The 21,453-nt window shown below is 39.2% G+C and overlaps 2 protein-coding genes across 2 annotated transcripts in view; both read right to left on the bottom strand.

The window, feature by feature from the left end:
- LOC135697773 (uncharacterized) overlaps positions 1-21,453 on the bottom strand; it is a 125,497-nt gene that overhangs the window by 65,268 nt on the left and 38,776 nt on the right. The window lies entirely within an intron of this gene.
- Fatp3 (Fatty acid transport protein 3) overlaps positions 1-21,453 on the bottom strand; it is a 76,416-nt gene that overhangs the window by 31,216 nt on the left and 23,747 nt on the right. Inside the window, exon 2 of the mRNA XM_065217591.1 lies at positions 6,583-6,901. Coding sequence (XP_065073663.1) covers positions 6,583-6,782 — 200 coding nt within the window. The 5' untranslated portion in view covers positions 6,783-6,901. The remainder of the gene's footprint in view (positions 1-6,582; positions 6,902-21,453) is intronic.

The raw sequence follows: 21,453 nt of genomic DNA, 5'->3' as shown, positions 1-21,453 counted from the left end.
GGCCATTGGTTTTATGATGCGTCGAATACCCTAACATATGGGTATTTTCAGAACGGGAACAGCGCGTAGATGCCAAAAATCGATATCCAACGTTATGTTGGAATCCAATAAGGCGGCCATCAGGAATCAGAAACCGTTAACTATCCTACAATATGGGTATGCTCGGAACTGGGACGACGAGTAGATGCCGAAAATAGATATTCGACGCCATTTTGGAACCCAAGGTGGTGGTCATCAAGTTTCATTAAACGTGTCAAATACCCTAAAATATGGGTATTTTCGGAACGGACACAGCGCGTGGCTGCCGAAAATCGATATCCGATGCTATGTTGGACTCCAATATGGCGGCCATAGGGTTTCAGAAAGTTTCAAATACCCTACAAAATGGGTATTTTCGGAATGGGGACAACGTGTGGATGCCGAAAATCGATATTCCATTTTGGAATCCAATATGGCGGCCATCGGTTTTCACAAAAAGCGTCAAATATCCTAAGATCTGGGTATTTTCGGAACGAGGACGACGCGTAGATGCTGAAAATCGATTTTCGTACCGTTTGTAGGCTATTTGACAGTTCTTCTGAAATCGGAAGCCACCATCTCGAATTTCAAGATGGTGTCGGACATCGATTTCTGACTTCTAGATGTCAGCCCTATTCCAAAAAACTCACATTGATCGGTATTTGAAGTATTTCACAGTTTTTTTTCCGAACCAAAGCCGTCATATTAGATTTAAAGACGGCGTGGCATCAATTTTCGGCATCTACGTCTCATCCCCATTCTGAAGATAACCATATTTTAGGATATTTGACACTTTTCCGCAAATCGGAAGCCACCGTCTTGGATTACAAAATGGCATCGGATATCGATTTCCGGCTTCTAGACACCATCTCCTATACTATATTGATGAGTATTTGTCAAATACTACCTATATTGATGAGTATATGACAGTATTTCCCACTTAATCAGAAAACGGAAGCCGCCATCATGGATTTCTAAATGGCGTCGCATATCAATTTTTGATCTCTAGACGTCGCCCCGATTTAAAAAAAATACCCATATTGATGGGTAAACAAACCACCGACAATGATAAATTTGACATCCACGTGCACAGATCTATGCGCATACGCTTAAATGAACCGAGTGAAAATCAACAAAAGTCATAAAAACTGCGCGAATTTAGATCGAACAGCTTCGCTTTAATGCAAATGTAAGTTCATTTGACAATGAAGAAGAAATGAACACGAGTCAAGCCAAAACAAACAGTATGAAAACTGATCGAAAGTGGTTCTGTTGATGTTGACGGGGATCTTCTCGAAGAGAAGACAGAATTACTTTCAATTGAAAGTAATGGTTGACAGCTTCATCGTCACTTGACGATTTTCGATTGACGATTGACTTTGTGGGGCCCTGGTTCCTGCTAGATTACATTCCTGGCCCACTGTGGACTTGAGAGAGGAAAAAGTCAAATACTCTTAAGCTTCTCTTAGAACCTTCTTTTGAAAACTATTCTTAGAAACTTTAAACAGGAGCTTAAATTCGGTTGCCCGTCGCTACGCTCCTTTAATCAAAATCGATAACCACGGACAGTCTAATAATGCTAATTATAATAAACACCGGAATACAGCTTTAAGATTGTCTACCGTTTACCAAAAATTAAGGGAACATTGTAGCGCTCCAAAGGTAAGTAATTCTTGCTGAAACCGGCCCACTAGTTTTTCGTGGTTCTAAAGTATTGGATGGTTTCAATTGATATATTTCTGAAAATTCTTGCATATTTTCCTAATGTTTAAATACCATTCGAAAGAGAAGCTTCAGGGTTTTCATTTGGCATTTTTAGAATTTTTCACGGCCTTATTTAAATTAGCCGCCATATTAGATTTTTTCTAAGAAATTAGTTTTTCATAAGTTTGTTTACCACCAACTTAAAAACTATGTAGGCCATTTGAAAGCTGATGCTTTTTCGTATAACCCAAGCAACACACATGTTCCATAACAGTTTATATAACCTTTGTTTGACTGGTTTTGGTTTTAAAGCAGTTCTACTACGCTACTCTCAACATAATTCTATGAATTTACGTTACTGGGATAAGATACATATCAAACTATAATCGAGACATTTGTTTAGTACAAGATTTTTTAGAGTAAGCGACACCGGTGTTGTAGTTGTAAGCGTGATTGCCTCTCACCCCAAAGAGCCTGAGTTTGATCCCAGTCGGTGCCGCTGGGATTTTCTGAGGCATAACATCTCTGATCACGCCTTCCTTCGGAAGGGAAGTAAAGCCGTTGGTCCCCGATCCATTAGATGGGTTGATAGGTAGGGTCCAGGTCTGGGAGCTGCATTCCTGGTGTCGGTAGCATTGGTACGGGAAACAAGATCGACGGAAAACAAATCAAGGAAAAACTGGAATTTTTAGAGATGCACAGCAAAAACAAAATTTTAATATTAGGGGTCATCCATTAATTATGTCACACATTTAGGGGGGAGGGGGGTGTTTTGAAAACTGTGGCGAGCCATACAAAAAAAAATTAAGGTCCATACAAAAAATGTGACAAAGGGGGGAGGGGGGTTGAAAATGGGCCGAATTTGCGTGACATAATTAATGGACCATCCCTTACATACAAGATGCACTGATATCTGTGATATCCATACCATTTTTAAAACCGTTCATGCAATCTTGTCAAAAGAATCAACGGAAGAGATTGTATTTAACATATGGAAGTTTGTGCTCAGGATCAAGGAATCTAAAATATCTCCAAACGACAAAATGACAAGCGATCAACGAACCGACTGATAACGCTATGTCAGAAGTGGAAAGCAATAATGATATCTCGAATAACATTTGAAATGGGCATATGTCCAAAACGTAAACAAATCGGGTTTTGATACTATTCTTTAGCTCCGCTTGATAGCTACTGATCGTGTGGGAAAGTTCCGCATAATGGAGAAAAATCATTAAAAATTACCCGATTTTCGAAACGACCGATCAACGAAATTTTTCGATTCATTAATAGGCACCCTAAAACGGCCAACCATTCATTTATTTAATTTCATTGATAAGCCTAGTGACGTACAAGGGCCGATGATTGAACATGTTCAAACCAAAGCAAGGCCCTACTGGTTGAGGCAGGGCTGATGATGTTTTGAATTTATTTGACGTTGCGAAAAGGCTTAGCAAAGGGCATACCATTTGTGATGACAAGCTTAACAAAAGGGCCTATCCATTGAAAGATACACAAAAAGTATTATTAATTTATGAAATTAAATTGTTATCGATTTTCATATATTTTTGAAAGCTTTTCGCATATGTTGGATGTTGTATACTGAGATACAGTTTTTTTTATTACTGTGAACAATTTAAATGCCTAAAATACTTCAATTTTCTTAAATATGAATTGAATAGTGGCGGAAAAATTTAAAATTCATTTCCTGGTTTGTTTACGTTTTGGGCATAGGCCCATTTCAAATGTTACTCTAGATATAATCTTCTTCCTTTTTTTCATGACAAGCAGCCCGTGCGACACAGTTCGCTCGGGGTGGTAGAAGGAAACGTGCAAATTGTTGGCAAGCTGCTTAACGAAGTAAAGCCGAAGATGATACACGTGTGTTAATGTGATTTTTTTTGTTATGATTGTCTTATCGGTGTATATTGCAACAAAGCAGGCAAGCAATATATCAATATCCTTCTACCAGGGTTGCTTCCACTCACTTGCTATAAAAACATATTTTTCGAAATTATGCAATCATTAGATGATATAATGATATGTTGTACTTGTATGTATCGAGAAGAGGGTGCAAATTATGTGTTTGGCTCATAAAACCTGTCAATTTCGCTTCCAGAGCGTCACAATAAGCGATCTTATGATTCGTGAGCGTTCACTCAGAGTGAGCACTCACGAGTCATAAAATCGCTGATTGTGACGCACTGAAAGCAATATTGACAGATTTTATGTGTCAAACACACACTTCACTTCTTCTTCTTGTAACTTACAAGTACTAATTATCACTATACCGTCTCATGATTTCATAATTCTAAAAAACTTTTTTTTTATAGCAAGTGAGTGGAAGTAATCCTGCCTTCTACCACTTCGATTGAGCTATGTTACAGAGCGAGTTTGTCATGGTAGTCGTAGCAACCGTTTTGTCTGTATCGTTGGTTGCTTTATGTATTTGGATGCACTGCTCAGGATACATGATTAAGCGTGTGATTTAACATGCTGTAGTATTCGTTTTATCTAATATTTAAATGTGAAACGAATTTTCAGCGATGGAAGCGCCTTTGTGGCCAAAAAGGCTACCAATGTATTTGTTTATCTTCACTAGGGGTAAACCAAATGATTTTTTTTTATATTATTTTAAATGTATGTAAAGGGTGTCCCACATCAAATTACATCACGGAAAAAAACGCTGTAGAAAATTACCTAGTCGGATCGATCACCTTTTCAAACTTTCAGACAATAAAATTTAACAAATAATCAGTAAGCTTTTGGCATATTTATTTTATTCAACTTCAATACCATAATCGTACGCTTAACTCCACTCATTAGGTTCTGTACAACATCTGGCTGCAGCTTCTTCTGTACGGAAACCCACTTTTTCTTCATGTCTTCCTCCGATTTGACCTCCTTGGGGTGCTTCCTTAGTGCCTGCTTCATAATAGCCCAGTATTTTTCGATTACCCTTAGTTCCGGTGCGTTGGGAGCGTTCATGTCCTTGGGTACGAAAGTGACCCTGTTGGCTTCGTACTACTCCAGGACAACATTTGAATAGTGGCACGAAGCAAGATCTGGCCAGGAGATCGTAGGGCCCTCGTGTTGCTTCAGCAGAGGAAGCAGACGCTTCTTAGACACTCCTTTACAGTCCCGGTAGTCACGAACGGCGCACTCCGTTTACCACATGAACAGATCGCTTGCCAAATCATTTATTTCTTGGCAAACTTTCCGCCGGAACATCAAACTTGTGCTGGGCGGTGAAAAACAGTAGCCCCGGAAGCTGCCGGAAGTCCGCCTTGACGTAAGTCTCATCATCCATGATGAGACAATGAGGCTTCGTCATCATCTGGGTGTACAGTTTCCGGGCCCTTGACTTTCCCACCGTTGGTCACGATTTGGAGCCTTCTGCACTTAGTACGTATGCAGTCCCTTCCGGTCCTTGGCTCTCTGAACGAAAGGCTTGGACAGATTCAACTTTTTGGCCACATCCCTGACAGAAGCATTGGGATTCCGCTTAAACGCTTTCACGACACGCTTGTGATCCTGATCACTAATAGAACATCCATTCTGACCGTATTTCTCCTTTTGTTCGATGCTCAGACTTTCGTAGTAACGTTTAATCACACGACTCACCGTGGACTGCACGATTCCGAGTTGTTTCCCGATGAGAGAGTTGGGAATTTTCCAAGTGCTTGCGCAAAATCAATTCGCGACGTTGCTTTATATATACAGTTGCTTTATAAAATACGGTGTAAACAATACACTCTAAACTACTTCTACCCAATGGGTAATTTTCTACAGCGTTTTTTCCGTGATGCGATTTGATCAGGGACACCCTTTAACTACTAGTTTAAATCATGGTCTACAGAACCCTCTTAAATCCAGAAATGGTACTTGGAATATTTCAAGGTCAGGTGCACTTCCCAAACCCGACACGGCTACAGTTCAAGTTCAAAAACATTTCCATCATCCCACAACGCTATTCATCTGAATGTGATAATGCAGCTTGTTGTATAGACGACAACGACGACGATGAAGCGTGAAACACGCATAATACCGCCATGAAACAGCCGCATGTGGCATAAGTGGAATTATCCCTAACTAACTCTTTAAAGTGGCTACGTTGCTCTAGACTCGCCGAATGTATGTATGTAGGTATGTGCATCCACCTTTGTCAAATCAAAAATTTAGAATAGTACACGCGAATGTCTTTGCTAGTTCTCGACTTACTACTATCAGTTGTTGCTCCAGAATCAGTTTGCTAGCCTCTCTACCCCAAATCAAGTGAATCTCACTCGACGAAATGATATTGACGCCTATATGTGTAGCAGCACATCATTTACGACTCAGTGAGTACAGAGTTTTCCATATGTCATGAGAGGGTATGATTGCTATACTATCTGTAGGGATAGGAGAATACGGGGAAGGTCGGTGGCGGCAGCAGTTTGTCGTTCCAAAGTCTGCACCGGCAACACGAGATCATATCGGGTGTCGTATCGTGTGATATGTTTTGATGATATGCCACACACTCGTTCGCTGCAATTTGCAATTGTCTCACTGCTGGTCCGTGCATCACCATGCCGCCGCCGCCACCGCCGCTCGTCCACCGGATACCTAACATACATAGCAGTTTCCACATCAACATGACATGTGACTGGGAGCAATATGGTTTTTTATTGATACTAACCGGGTCTGTTCTAGAACGGCCGGTGAATTACCCGATTCGAGGGCAGAATTATGTGCCGTAATCATACAATCCGCGAACAAGAAGCGTCCAGAAGAAAGTGGCGATAACCCAGACAAGACAAATTTCCCAATGTGCATTGCGAGGATTTGAAACTTTACAGGCTGTTTTAGTAGCTGGGCACTTACTTGAAATCTCTTGGCAGCGTTCGGAAGAACGCGAACAACGTCGTAGGCCTATCACCGGTCAGCAGATACATGACCAAGGCGGACAGCAGCGATTGTGGGATGAGCCGTTGTCCTATCGCTAATGACAACGAACAGGCCACAGCTGTGATACATGCTAGCGTGGCCGTTTTTTGCCGTATGCTAAGTTTCACTATCATCATGTGTTTGTGTCAGTGCGGGACGGTTTCTTATCCTCCTGTGGAAGGGTTCGGATTCTTGCAAGTGTCCAGGGCTAAGAGCTTACGCTCCTAGCTATACGGTGATGGCGGAAATGCGCGTTCTGGAAAGGAGAGAAAATTTTAAATTAGAAAATGATGCTCCGTTGTCGTCATCGTCGTCGTCGTCGTCGTCGTATTTTGTGTGTGGTGAGCCAATTAAAATCCTTCGTCTCTAGAGGAATCCCGAAGGCGAGAGCAAAGCAAGAGAAAGCATCAATTAGTGATAGACGGACATGTTTTTCCAGTGCACAGGCCAGCACCGGGAGATATGATTGGAACTGGAATTTGAACGACTAATCTCCGATTGATTGATCTGTTTCACAACGTTGGACAGCGAACAGCAGTGCGTCCTGATGTTGATGAGTGGAATCAAGACTCGGCTCGTCGACAATTGGATTTGACTTAGCACTTGCAATGAGAAGTGCGTTCTTGAACGACTCTTTGACCCTTTTTGAGATGACATGAGACTTTGCTTTCTTCTGGGTGTTGTGCTATTGCTTGCCTAGGGAATCTCTAGAGGGGATTGATCACATTCTAATAATTAAAATACGAAATGAATACCAGCATTATACACTTGGTTTATCATTTAATCCGTTAACGCCCAAATTCGTGTGACCTCCGGACAATGTGCGATTTTTCCAGGAGAAACCTAAGGATTATTCTCACATTATTTGAAAACAATATGTTAGGGATATTTCAAGGATCTTTCTAGTGATATTGAAAACATAATTTACGTTCCCAATTTCTGTTAAGACATGATAAAACAAAAAAAAATGCTTTTTTTATAAATAGATCACTGGGCGTTAATGGGTTAAATAACTTTCTAGAATGAAAAAAAAAACGTATGAGCTCGAATGTTGAGAGGGCCCCATCGGGTTGTTCATTTTGATATATAATATGGTACATGAACGGTACTTACGGCTAATTTTGGATGCTATTGTTTGTTTGTTAAAAAAATGGGCTGCTGAGATTAACCCTATGCACACAATAAGACAAGACGAACCTGTTGAAATGCTTAAATTTACATCACGATCCAAGAATTTAAGAAATTTCAGCACAATTGTTTTTTTTTTAGGAACATAAACAGTTCCAATCAAAAGAATATAACAACGTGATTTTTTGACGTAGGATTACGTCTTTCGGCAACATATTGGGGGTTTGATTTCAAAACACCAAAATTGACCGCATTACGAAAAGTGGTCAGGTTTTGACCACATTTAACTCTGTCAATAGCGGATGGATTTTAATTTCAAACAAGCCAATCGATCAGGAATTTTGCTACGAATCTGTTAAATTGAACACTTTGTTAATTTTCAATGGATCACTACTACGTCTCACTGATGGCCACCATGCTGAAGTATCTGTTTGCGTCGTTTCAAAAGATCCTTCCGTGGGCTACCTGTGACGCGAGTTGGACCGCTCACTGTATCCCTTCGGGAAACAGCACCCTTCAGAGGCCCATGAACGGCTCGATAGTTTCCAACTCGACCATAGTTCAGATGAGTTCTTCGGCCGAATTGTATTATAAGTAAGTCTGGACACACTTTCGATTGGTTTCTTCTCGGGACTCTTCTTGGTTACTAAAATCTGGTTCTAATGGTTATGCACATAAGTAGAAATAGTAAGTCTTAACACAATAGCTGATGTTTTCTCACTGGAAGGTGTCGGATTTGGACAGCTCTTCTCGATAATCACATTAATCACCTACTACTCATCGCTGATGGCACTCATTGCAAGCTACATGTTCGATTCATTCAAAAGCCCTCTGGGACGGTAGGAGGTGCCACAGAGAAAGTCAGTAGTTCGGAAATTTACTTCAAGTTAGTAGGTGCTTGGTTTAATAATTAGCAGATATAACGTCATTGTGGAGTTTGCTTTACCATCACGTGTGGACGATTTACTTGACTCAGTTAATAGAGTAAGTATTCCAGTTATGGCATTAACGGTCCTCCAAAAAAACTCATTTTTTTAATTAAACACATAATTTATTTTACATGATGTTAGTCTCAATGATGATCTGCATGCCTAAGTTGAACTTTTTTTAGGTCAATTAGAGGAGCACTACCCAACTAACAATTTTAGCTGCAGATTAGCATATACATGCAAAAATTAGCTTATACAGCTAATTTTTGCCTATGTATGCTAGTATACAGTTGAAACTATTTGTTGGGTAGTGTGTTAATTCGCATACTTTCCCTATTTGATGGAAGAAAGACAACTTGGGTATGTTTGCAAATGCATATCATTAAATTTTTCAAAATATCATCGGTCGTATTCAATATTTTCAAAAACTTTTAGGTGCGCAACTAAGTTCTCGCTATTTTTTTATGAAAATGTAAATTGTAAATAAAAATTTATGAAAATGTAAAAAAAAGTTTACAAATGAATCAAAGTATTGCTCATCGCTAGCTACAAATGTTGTCCATATTTCTGGCAGAGCTTAAATACCGTGACGGTAGAAGTGTTCGTCTTTTGATGCTATCCACGAATCAAGCCATTTTGTGATGTCTTCATATGAGCGGAACTGCTAATCAGCCAGACCACATGTGCCATCGAACGGAACAAGTAATAATCGGACGGTGAAATATCTGGAGAATATGGCGGGTGGGGTAGAACTTCCTATTTGAGCGTTTCCAAGTAGGTTTTAACAGGTCGATATCAAGCGTTGTCATGCTGTAGAATCCATTTTTCGTGATTCTGCTCGTATTGTGGCCGTTTTGAGTTCGATACCGTTCCCCAGTGATGGTTTCGTTTGGTTTCAACAGCTCATAATAAATAACACCAACCTGGGTCCACCAAAACCACAGCATAACCTTCACAGCGTGAATATTCGGCCGAACCGACGACGTAGAAGTATGACCGGGCAGCATTGCTGAGATTTCAAGCTGAATATTGCATTAGATCCTAAGTAACACCCAGACAACCAGAAGTCGTATAACAATGTACAGAGAGTATCGTAAATTGCTACAGTTTAAGTCAAAATCGCATATAAGAATGGCATACCTCGCATTATGTTTAAGTTAAATCGTATAGAATGCAAATTTCCGACCTATATGCGATGACTCATTTTTCCGTCGTACTGTATCACAAATTAAATCGGATTACATCGTAAGACTTTTCAAAATGAATTTGTTATTACAGATTAAATCGTATATGATGTTAAATCAACTCGTTTAAAATTAAATTAAAATATGCACGTATTTGACCTTCACTTTTGTAGGTATAAGCCATTTATTTGCATTCTATACGAATTGTTTGTTTGTATATATGTTTGTATATCACGAAAACAATTCTGAATATACGTGCATTCTGGTTGTCTGGGCATTGATCGGTTCTGTTCGTCGACTTTCTCTTTCGTTGATAACAAGAGCACATAACCACACAGAAAAAATTCTGAATTTTAACTATCGCGTATAATCTCCCTTCGTTTAAATTTGAGCTAAACTTGGCATAAACAGCGAAATCGTTTACAAGTTTGCATACAATATTGCTAATTTATGCGATATTGCACTTAAAATTACACGTAATATCGCGTAAATTTATACCAAATCTAGCGTTAATATTATGTGCACTATATTTCGCAGAAATTTACATGAATTTTTCATATGGTGCAGTTCCTTTTGTGTTTGTTGTAATAGATTCTAGATAAAAGCTTCTTTGTCGATCTGTGTGCTGAAAATACCAGGGAATGTCATTACACGGCCGTGAGGATACAAAGAGAAAGTCGACGAAGAGAATCTGTCAATGTAACTTAGGATCTAATGCAATGTTCAGCTTGATTTGTCCCATATGTTAAGAAAGTGGTCTGATTTACGCAAATCGATATGATTTTTTTCTACGAATCTGTTAAAATTATGGATTTATCATTCTTCAAAATGTCACTATTAATAATGTTGCTATAATAATAGAATGGTCACCGATTGCCTGCAAAAAGCGCTTTCCCTAACACAGATTTCAAAATTGAACTCCATCCGGTCTCACGGAACGCTGTTCATTCAACCTCACCACACGCGGTGGAGAATGGTGTTCTCCAGTACACAAGGAAAGGCTCCCATCAAGCAACTAGATATCAAGGCTGCTCTCAACCGCTGATCGGATTCAGTTGCTCGTCGTGAGCCGCTGTGGGCCATGTATGCCGAGCGTGTCACCCTCGTTCCAAACAACATACAACTCGTTAGCCTCATCCGTTTGGAATACCATAATAGCTCAGCATTACTCAACCATCAGGATAAATTATTGTTGTTTAAGAGTTAATTTTCAATGAACGTTCGCTCGCCTTGCTGCCAGCCACATCACCCCCAAAGCTCTTTGATAATGTACCCAGCAACCAAACGCCGATTTGACCATGTCAAATAACCAGAAACATGTTGTAAGGTTTGCTCCAGGACGCTAGAAAAATCAAAAAAAAAAAATCTCGAATTTATATGATTGATCGCGAATATCTCGCCATTGGAAAAATTTTAGCAAGAAATTTCTCCAATCAATTTTTGCTTTTTTTTATTATCTATTAAATAAACCAAAAGTTCTGTGCGTTTTGTGCACGAAAATGCGTAATTTTGACATCAGAAAACGAGGTGTTTCCGTGTTGGGAAAAGTGGTTTCCCTAATACAGTCGCCGAATATTGATAGCAAGCACTGAGCATACCAGACCGTACCTATCTTTATGCCTTTTGATGCAAATTTTAAGCCTCTCCTATTAAGAGAATTATGCAAAAAAAATCTTGGTTCTTTTAAAAGTTGAGGCTTACCTCCTTTTGGTTTGTTTTTTCCGTCGATCTGGTTTCCGTGCTGAGCACCAATGCTACCGACGTGCCAGGAAGGCAGCTCCCACACCTGGACCCTACCTATCGACCCATCAACTCATGAACCGGGGACCAACGGCTTTACTTCCCATCCGAAGGAAGGCGTGATCAGAGATGTTATGCCTCAGAATATCCCGGCGGCGCCGACTGGGATTGAACCCAGGCCTGCTGGGGTGAGAGGTAATCACGCTCACCACTACACCACCTTCGCCGTTTTAGTTGAGGCTTAAAATTTGCATTAAAAAGCATTAAGAGAATTATGCAAAAAAAAATCTTGCTTCTTTTAAAAGTTGAGGCTTAAAATTTGCATTAAAAAGCATAAACGTACATAGGTACCGTCCGGTAGGCTCAGATTCTGTGATAGATGTGTTTTCCCTTATACATATTTCATTTCCACACGGCTATCATCTCCAAGAACATCGAGGACAAATTTCCACAGTATTTTTCTAAACAGGCTTCCAAGTTTCCAACCCATCGGTCCTTTTCAGGACCACAAATGACTGATAAAGAGTTAACTAAAGAGTAAGAGCTTGTATCCAAGACATATCGTTCAGGATTGGTTTGTACTACATGGACATCGACAGAGCACCTCTCAAACAGAACTCTCAAATTGCATCCGAATTTCAACCTATCGAACTTTTGCACTGATAACGAGTTAAGAAATCAATTTAATATTTACTATACTTTTGCTGTGACATCAAAATTACCTTTCGCAATCCTACATCAAATCTGCGGTCGTGTCTTGGATACAACCTCTTACTTTTTCCACTCCGAAAAGTTCAATAACAGACTAATCATAAACTATGTAAACCGATTTTTTTGGTTTGAGGTTTGAGGTTTTAGACAATTGTAAATCCAGAATAACCAAGAAGCTTGAAGTCCTCTATATAAGCGAATTCGTGGCCAAACCCGCAAAACTTAAACTACTTCCAAGTCCTTTACTTATATTTTTGAAGTAATTATTAATGTTAGCGGTGATTAACGTGGAGGATGATTCAAGACCCGTTTGCCTTCAGAGTCGTGGAGAGCAGTTTCGGTAGTGCGGTCGCTTTCGTGACGTTAAACTCGTCTTTGTTTGTGAGCACTGGCAATTTCGGGGAGACGACGGATTTGCATTGCCGGATATGTTCTCCATGACATTGGGTTGCCTTGTGCAGAATGTTTAAATGTTGTATATGTTGTACGGGTTACGGGTAGTTTTCTGTCATTTCTGAATCAATTGAGTGCAAAGGTTTCGCACTGTGGATTCAATATGTATGGGTCCACTGAAAACTTTTCATCATTGTTATTGATGTCCGCTTGCTCCCGGCGAGATGGCCTCAATCGTGCCTGATTTATTCGGTGAGTTTAGCTTTTACTCATTTTGAAATATAATTCAGAATTCCAGAAAGCATGTTCAACAAAGTTCATTTGTAGATCAAATTTAAGTTGAGCTTGTCCCATTTTGATTCGCAACATTAGACTTATAAGATGTAATTGCAAAATATTCAAATCAACGAAAAATATTCAATTCTGTTCCCATCTTACGTAAATACCTAACCGAAATAATAAACTTCGCGTAAAAGTAGAACCAACCGGTGGAAACTAACGATTATAATTGGCTCACTACTTGACTAGCCTATTGGTCCCAAGCAAATCGATTGACGTACCCCATTCTAGACAAATTTCTACAACTACACTATGTTTGTTTTGATTCGAAATGAAAGTTTGACAGATAAAATGAGGGGTTCGTGGATTTTCCTATGATTCGAGGGGTGCACCGATTAACTTGGGACCGAAGAGAGTACCAGAGTTGAGCCAAAAAGTTGAGCACGATTCTTCGGGACATTCTAGTCTTAGAGTTACCTCTATGGTAGAACTTAGTGAAGTAATAAGTGCTTTTTCGTCATGTCTCCGGATCTGAGAGATTGTAGATCGCCGTGGTTTGTTCTGGTGTAAGGGGTCCCGACGTCGTGTTTCAACTCGATCATGTGTGGTGTGATGTGATATGAGGGGCTCGGTGGCTTTCGGGCAACCATTTTGCTTAATGAGCAATTCCCTCCACATTCACGATTCGTTAGACACATTTTTTTTTTCGCTCGAACCCATCACTGCAGTTCAGCGTACCGTTTGCCAAAACGAACCTTGCTGAAAACCCAACCATTTTATCCAACATCCCATTATCGGCTTCCAACAAAGCGAGTATCACGTCAACACCAGTGCCTCAAATATTAGAAAACCTAAATCGAATGCCGAAGGCAAAAGCACATTCATTCGTGTACACTAGGGTGCTTCATTCTGAAAAAAGTGATGAATTTCTGATGGGCCACCCTCCAGTTCGATTCATAGCCCCAAAATATGAACCTGTGCAAAAATTGGTAAAGATTGATGAAGGTTTAGAGGTCGCGCCAATGATTTGAAATTTGTATGGGAATTACTATGGAAGAATTTAAAAAATCGCTTATATCGCTATAACTTTGCTTCTACTTGTCCAAATGTCGAAAAAATTTAGTATGTTATTGCTATGGCAATAAACAAAAAGCCTACAGTTGCTACGCTCAGTTTTGCAGCGTATCAAGAATTATAAAAATGTGAAAAAATGGCAAAATAGGGTAAATTGACAGATGAATATGTACAAGGCAACAACGCCAATTTCATCGCAACAACAACAGGCTTGTTGATCATTGTCATGACAACCACATATTTTTTTTTTTTTCAACGTTTGGACAACTACAACCAAAGTTAGAGCAATGTAAACGAAAATCAATAATTTCCCATACTAATTCACCAAAATCTCCATACAAAATCCAAATCATTGGCGCGACCTCTAAACCTTCATCAATCTTTACCATTTTTTGCACAGGTTCATATTTTGGGGCTATGAATCGAACTGGAGGGTGGCCTATCAAAAATTCATCACTTTTTTCAAAATGAAACACCCTAGTGTACACACACAATCGTTTCCTGCATACGAATGAGTATAAACAGAGGTGTAGGAATAAAGAAAAGCTTTCGTTTTGTACGTACGTATTCATAATCGTTCGTCCGTTCGCTTTCGCTGCGTCCGTGTTCATTCAAGCATTTTAACGCTTATCAATTACATTTGGTTCCAAAGTTCATTCGCATTCCACTCGTTGAAGAAGTGCAGTAAAAATATTCGTTGAATGTTATCAGTGCCAACAGTGGTTCTCTGCGTAATTTTGTAAACAACATCCGAATTAATATGGAAAATCAATACCCGTCGACATCTGTATCAACAGCTGATAAAATTGTAGGAACTAAACGTAAAAAGCGTAGTGAAAATAAAGTGACTCTCGCCGATATTGCGAAAGGCTTCATGGAGATGGAGCAAAGACTTCATGTGCCATTGATCCAGGAACTGCGTGCAAATATACTCAAGTTTCATCATGATTTGGCTGTGTTGAACGAGTTAACCAAGGAAGAGGAAACACCGGCAAAGAAGCAGCGAGTTTCTTAAAAAGCGTCCTGTGCCAATTGACAAATTATTGTTTATGGATTCATTGGTGAATCTGATTTCGTACCACAACATGCCCCTGGCATGTTTGCAATGAGAAGGATTTAAGCAACTCCTTGATCCTTTGGTATAAGCTGTTGGCGTAACAATGAATCCAACAAATATGAAGGCTATGTTCAAGGAAATTGAAGGCAGGATTCATGAGGCTATAGCAGCAGAAATGAAAGATCGGCTCATCACGCTCAAAATTCACTCAGACTCTAGACACAACCGCCATGTACTGGGCATACATTTACAATACTCAATCAACGACAAAGTAGTGATTTGCACATTGGGTTAATTTAACATTTATAATGTTTTAATCTATTGGATATCAACTGTTTTTGTTTATAGGAATGCTGGAAATAAAAGAATGTCAAACGGCCTGGTTTTTAAAGAGTAAAATATTGGACGTTGTGAACAGTTGGAATAAATCAAATATTCTCAGTAACATGTGACAACGGAGCCAATATGCTCGCAAGCAGGAAGTAGAGCTGTTGGCCTTGGACTCAGAATATACCGGAGAGCAAGACAAGGAAGACCATGAGTTCACCGCAGCCAGCTACATACAAACTAAATTTCAGTCAACACCTTTCAAATGACCTTTAAAGATCGAAAATCGGTTATAAATTGGCTAAGATATGGTTGGGTGACCCCAAACTTATGATCGGGAGTGTATGTCCAAACACCTGCTTCTTTCCTAAAGAAAACTACCCATATGCTCCATATACCATCCATATGCCATACGCTCCATATACCACATCCATTTCTTCTTTTCCACAGCAAAGAACGAAGAAGAACACCTACCTACAGAATGAAATGCAAAGCTTCGCAATCGAAGAGAGATGCGACTGCTTTTGGTATTGACTAGAAGCTCACAGAAAACGAATGAAAGCTCCATGCATGAAAATATAACATTGATCAGGAACCCACTGAATGAATATTTGGGAAGCGAAAATGAATGTGATGTGCATTGAAGACACTAAATATTCAGTCAATGAAAATGAATATTCAACACATTCCTACCCAATCCTTTCTTGACCTGCATTCGGACGCGGCCGTCGCTGGTATTGCCTAATTTAAGATCACCAGTTTTTACACATTGAGGATGATTGCTAGTCCCAAGCATCATCTGTTGGTTCTCTGTGTAAGTACAGCTGATCTTGCAATAACGGAGTAGCATCCGCGGGCGGTCAATCATGCTCATGATTTACTTATGTTTTTGAAGTTTTTTGAACTACAGTGCGTGTCATAACAATACAACCAGCTGAAATGTTACAGTAATTCAATGCAATGAGTCATTTGTTTGTAAACATGTATACGGGAGCACACATTAAATACGTCACGCGAAATTTCGGGTAAATCAACCCCCACCCCTCACTCTTTTGCAACGTTTTTCCTATACCTAATGTATTCCCAGACAACCAGAATGCACGTATATTCAAAGTTGTTTCTGTAATATACAAACATATATACAAACAAACAAATCGTATAGAATGCAGAAAAAGGGCTTATACCTACAAAAGTGGAGTTCATATATGTGCAAATTTTAATTAATTATTAAACGAGTTGATTTGACATAATATACGATCTGTAATAACAAATTCAATTTGAATAGTCTTACGATGTAATCCGATTTAATTCGTGATATAATACGATGGGAAAATGATTCATCGCATATAAATAAGAAATTTGCATTCTAAACGATTTATGTTAAACATAATGCGATGTATGTCATTCTTATATGCGATATTGGCTAAAACTGTAGTTATTTACAATACTGTCTGTACATTGTTATACGACTTCTGGTTGTCTGGGTTTCTAGTTACAGATCTGTGAACCACTCTTACCGCCTTAGAACGTGACATACTTAATGGATGCTCCCTATGCAAGCTAATTGGCTATTATTTCCCAAAATTTCACACAGATTGAATCAAAAACTTTTGAGATATGATTGATTTTTTGGACATCTCTCTCTCTCTCTCTCTCTCTCTCTCTCTCTCTCTCAAACACTAGTTTCTATTCATGATGATAAATATTTACACCAACAAATTATTATGGGATTGCAACCAATTCTCAGTGTATATTCAAGATCAAAAGCAGCGTCGCCCATGTCCTTACCGTCTACGGGAATTAAATGATTGTTAGTATGGCAAACGTTGCTACTAGAGCTCATTTATCATGTGAAAGACATTTTCCACAGGGTTCAAAAACGGTTGCCGTTTGGCCACCGAGCTATTTCGAACGCTTTGATTGCCTTTGTTGTGTGTTGATATCAACACGTTCAAAATCTAAACGACGACGATGGTCACTCAAAATGAATCAAAAGTAATAAAACGACATAAACGAAGACATTAACATAGGCGTAGCAATAAAGCAAGACCATTCTGGAGGTGGCTTGGGTTCGAAAAATTTCTTCACTTCCCTGGACATAGAGTATAAATGTACTTCCAGGGTTAATGTCCCTAAGTGTCCCTGATATTGAGCCCATACATAAATTTCGAAGTTAAGCATTTATTGATAATTTTTCACAGGAATTCAAAATTGTCCAAAACGCATTGTTCTAAGAACCTCGTTATGAAGCTCGTGTTGATATTCTGTAACATAAGGTTAAACTTTTAACCACTGGAAAATATGACCAAACATTTGGAACGGCTTATTTGCAGGGTGGCAAGTGAATTTCCATTTTGAAATTCCTGGTTTTCTCCTGGTTTTCCTGGTCAATGATTTAAAAATTTCCTGGTTTTAAAAGCCATGTATTTAAAAAACAATTTTTAATAAAAAAAAATAAAGTGAATCCTGGTTCCATAATTCTTCGCGCAATGCGGATTTTCACAAACCAAAATAGGTATTAAGGTTCTTGTGAATGCCCGTGAAATCTTTATGTGATTGTTTGCTGTAAAGGAGCTAGTAGGGAGCTGCGCTACTTCGTCGTATCATGGCGCCTATTTCCGTTCTATGTGCTAAAACTATAATAACAAAGCGTTTTCAGTCATTGTTTTTGAAAAAAACATCTTTGCTTACAAGATTAATTACGATTGACACTGAAACATTTGCGATAACCCGTAAAATGAGCGATTTTAGGGGTGCATGACGAAGAAAAGCTGAGCCCTATCTAATGTCTGAAATGTAGAGATCCATAAGCCCCTAAATACTGAGATTTCTGTTTTTGAAACTGCGATTTTTTTAACTTTATTTTTGAGATTTTCAGCCAACGGGCTAGTTTATCTCAAGGTGAAATTGCGAAGTGTGATATTAATGAGGACTCTTTAAGCAAACTTTTGCTTCTAACAATTTTACGGATTTCCAGTTTTTTTAATTTTTCCGCAAATTGTCAACGATTAAGGATTTTATTTAGCGGAATTTTGATTACAACATGATTTCAAAATCATATGATTTTTTTTTAACACATTTATTACACTTGTTTGAAACACAGTTTACACGTTTACATTTTCACAATTTAAAACAAAGTCTAGAGCTTGAACAGAAAAAACATTTTCGGCATCTAACACAAAGTTTACGTAACATATAAACAATTTTAGAGCCTTTCTCCTACTACTTCTTCGAATATTAATTAATTCAGGAATCAAGAAATCCCTAAATCCTATTCTTTTATCTAAGATTGTCTCCAATTTCAGACGAAGAAAGATCCATGAATCTCGAACATGAACACAACTGGAAAATTTATGTTCTAAATCCTCAGGAACGTTTGGACAGAACTGGCACATAGGACTGTCTTGTCGGTTAGTGCGGTGCAGTAAGTCTGCATGAGGTATTTTCCGGTTGACCAACAGGAAGAATGTGGATCTCTCAGCCGATGTAAGATGTTTGCTGTTGATATTATTCCATACTTTGCTCCATGCGATTCTTGGGTTTTCTTCAACAATTTTAGGGCGCTTCATCTTGTCGCGAAAGAAATTGTGTAGTCCATCAGATGATGGGTTTCTTATGATCTGCTCTGGTATATAGGGCACTATTTTCCCTATATATTTTAAACAGGGATAGAGCGCTGGTATGGCCGCAATGTTTGGTGGATTTGCTATGTGTACTGAAAGATCTCGTGCGAACGGTGTGTGCTCAAGACTACAGCAGAATCTGTTCACCAGAAGTGATTTGCTTTTGTGCATGGGCAGATGAAGATTTAAGCCACCACAATTGAGAGGCAATGTAAGTTGCTCCATAGGAACTAATAGGAAAATAGGAAGTGAAATAAATGAGGGATTTAAACTCATGCTCCGCATCACAACCAAGAGAAAACCGTGATCAACACGATCAAAAGCATGGTCAAGATCAAAGGATATTAGCTTGCCTGATTTCTTTTTGCAGTTGAGTTCAACTATTCGGTCTTTGATGGAATGTACCGCTTCGAATATATTCCTTTTCGAATTTGAGCACTTTTGGTTTGGAGTTAACAACCTGTTATCCTCCATTACTTTACTTAGTCTATGTTTCAAGATCCTTGCAAGTATTTTGTAATCGAAGTTTAATAGAGAGATTGAGCGATACGCTTTGATTGACTCCTCGGTGGTTTTTTTCTTACAAAGAACCACGACTCCTTGCACGAATTTTTCGTGCACGTTCTCTTGTAATGCTTCATTCAAAATCAAGTTCAATTGAGGGTGTATGATCTCGAAGGCCTTGAGGTAAAACTCCTTTGGCAGGCCGTCACTTCCGGGTGATTTCTTCGATGCGCTTGACTTGATAGCAAAGAATATGTCGGATGTTGTAATTTCATCCATCAAATGGTTGTTCGATTCCGAGTCAGCAGGAATTGTCCGATTGCATGGAAAATCCGTAGAAGGCTGTACGATCACTGCAGAGTATAGGTTCTTAAAATATTCAATAACATGATTCTCCACATCAGATGAATTAGTCAGCAATTGGTCTTGATGTCGAATAGACCTAATGGTGCTTTTCTTCTTTTTTTGAATTCTGTCACTAAGTTGAAAAGTTGACACTTTTTCGCCAGCAATAAACTTGTCATTTAACCGCTCAAACGCCTTTGAAAATTGACTTTGCAGCTGCAACATTTTTGCTTTCACCTGGTTTACCTCGATTCTTCCGTTTGGATTTTGAAAACAATTGTCATAAGCAACTTTCAATTGACAATATAGTTGCTCATTTGTTGCATGAAACTCACGAAATTTTTCGTTAGTTTTCCAGCGAAAAAAACCACGTATTTTCGGCTTTGCAAAGTCAATCCATCACGTCATCCAGCTGTCATAGTTCCTTCTTTCGCGCAACCATCAATTCCATTTGCCTGAAAACTCCTCGAAGACCTCGTCTGTGAGTACATGTGCACGAATAGACCAATAACTGTTTCCAAACGGTTTTCCCAAATCAGGCAAGCAACACCTTGTTTTGAAAGCTTTGTGATCAGAGAAGGACGTAACCAGATATTCTGACGAACGGAGATGCGGAACAAGGGCTGACGAGACGTACACTCTATCAAGTCGAGAAGCGGAATTAGGACGAATAAAACTAAACTCATTTTGATTAGCATGCAGAACATCCCAGGAATCAATGAGAGACATGCCATTAACAAAACTTTTGAGAGACAAACTATTGCTGTTTGCGCCAGTTGCATCTTTATTGTTCACGACGCAATTAAAGTCGCCACCTATGATCAGGTGTTCGGTTGAGTTCTGTAGGTAAAAGGGAAGAGAGTTTTGGAACAAAGATTCACGTGTAGAGTAGTTTTGTACACCCGAAGGGGCATATATATTACATATTGTTACAGAACTGCCTAATTTTACTGTCAAAATTCGACTATTGAGGCTGCGCTGCACGTTTGAGTAAGGAATGTGTGCTTTCAATGCAATGGCAGTCCCTCTTCTGGCAATGTCCACATTAGTAATGACATTGAAGCCTGGGATGCACAAATGAGAGTTTTCTACTTCTTGGAGGAGAACAATATCTAGGTCAGTCAGGCGAATAAACGAATACAACGATTGGATTTTGTTTGTATTGGATATAGCGTTGGTGTTAATACTACCTATATTGTAGCTTGTTCGTGTAGGGCACATTTAGGTTACGGGGAGAATCAGATCTTCAAATTAGTGGTTGGGGTTGTCTGTGAAAGAGGAGAATTGGTCCGTTTTTTTTTCGAACGGCCTCTTCCTCGCTTCACTGTTCGATACGGATTGTTTTCGCTGGCAGAGTCGTTACTTTCGCTTTTGGAAATCTCCATGGAAAGGGGTAGGAGGGAAGGTGAAGCAGCCTGTCGTTGATTCAATGTGGTTTGGGATTGCGACGGAATCGCTGGAGTTTTGAAGGTACTTACATCACCAGAGCTAGTAGTTTTTTCGACATTTTGTTG

This window comes from Ochlerotatus camptorhynchus, unplaced genomic scaffold, assembly GCF_037179485.1.
Source record: "Ochlerotatus camptorhynchus isolate MF236.1 unplaced genomic scaffold, CSIRO-AGI_Acam_v1.1 ptg000077l, whole genome shotgun sequence".
NCBI classification, from domain to species: Eukaryota; Metazoa; Arthropoda; class Insecta; order Diptera; family Culicidae; genus Ochlerotatus; species Ochlerotatus camptorhynchus.
This window is presented reverse-complemented; position numbering and strand designations above follow the sequence as displayed.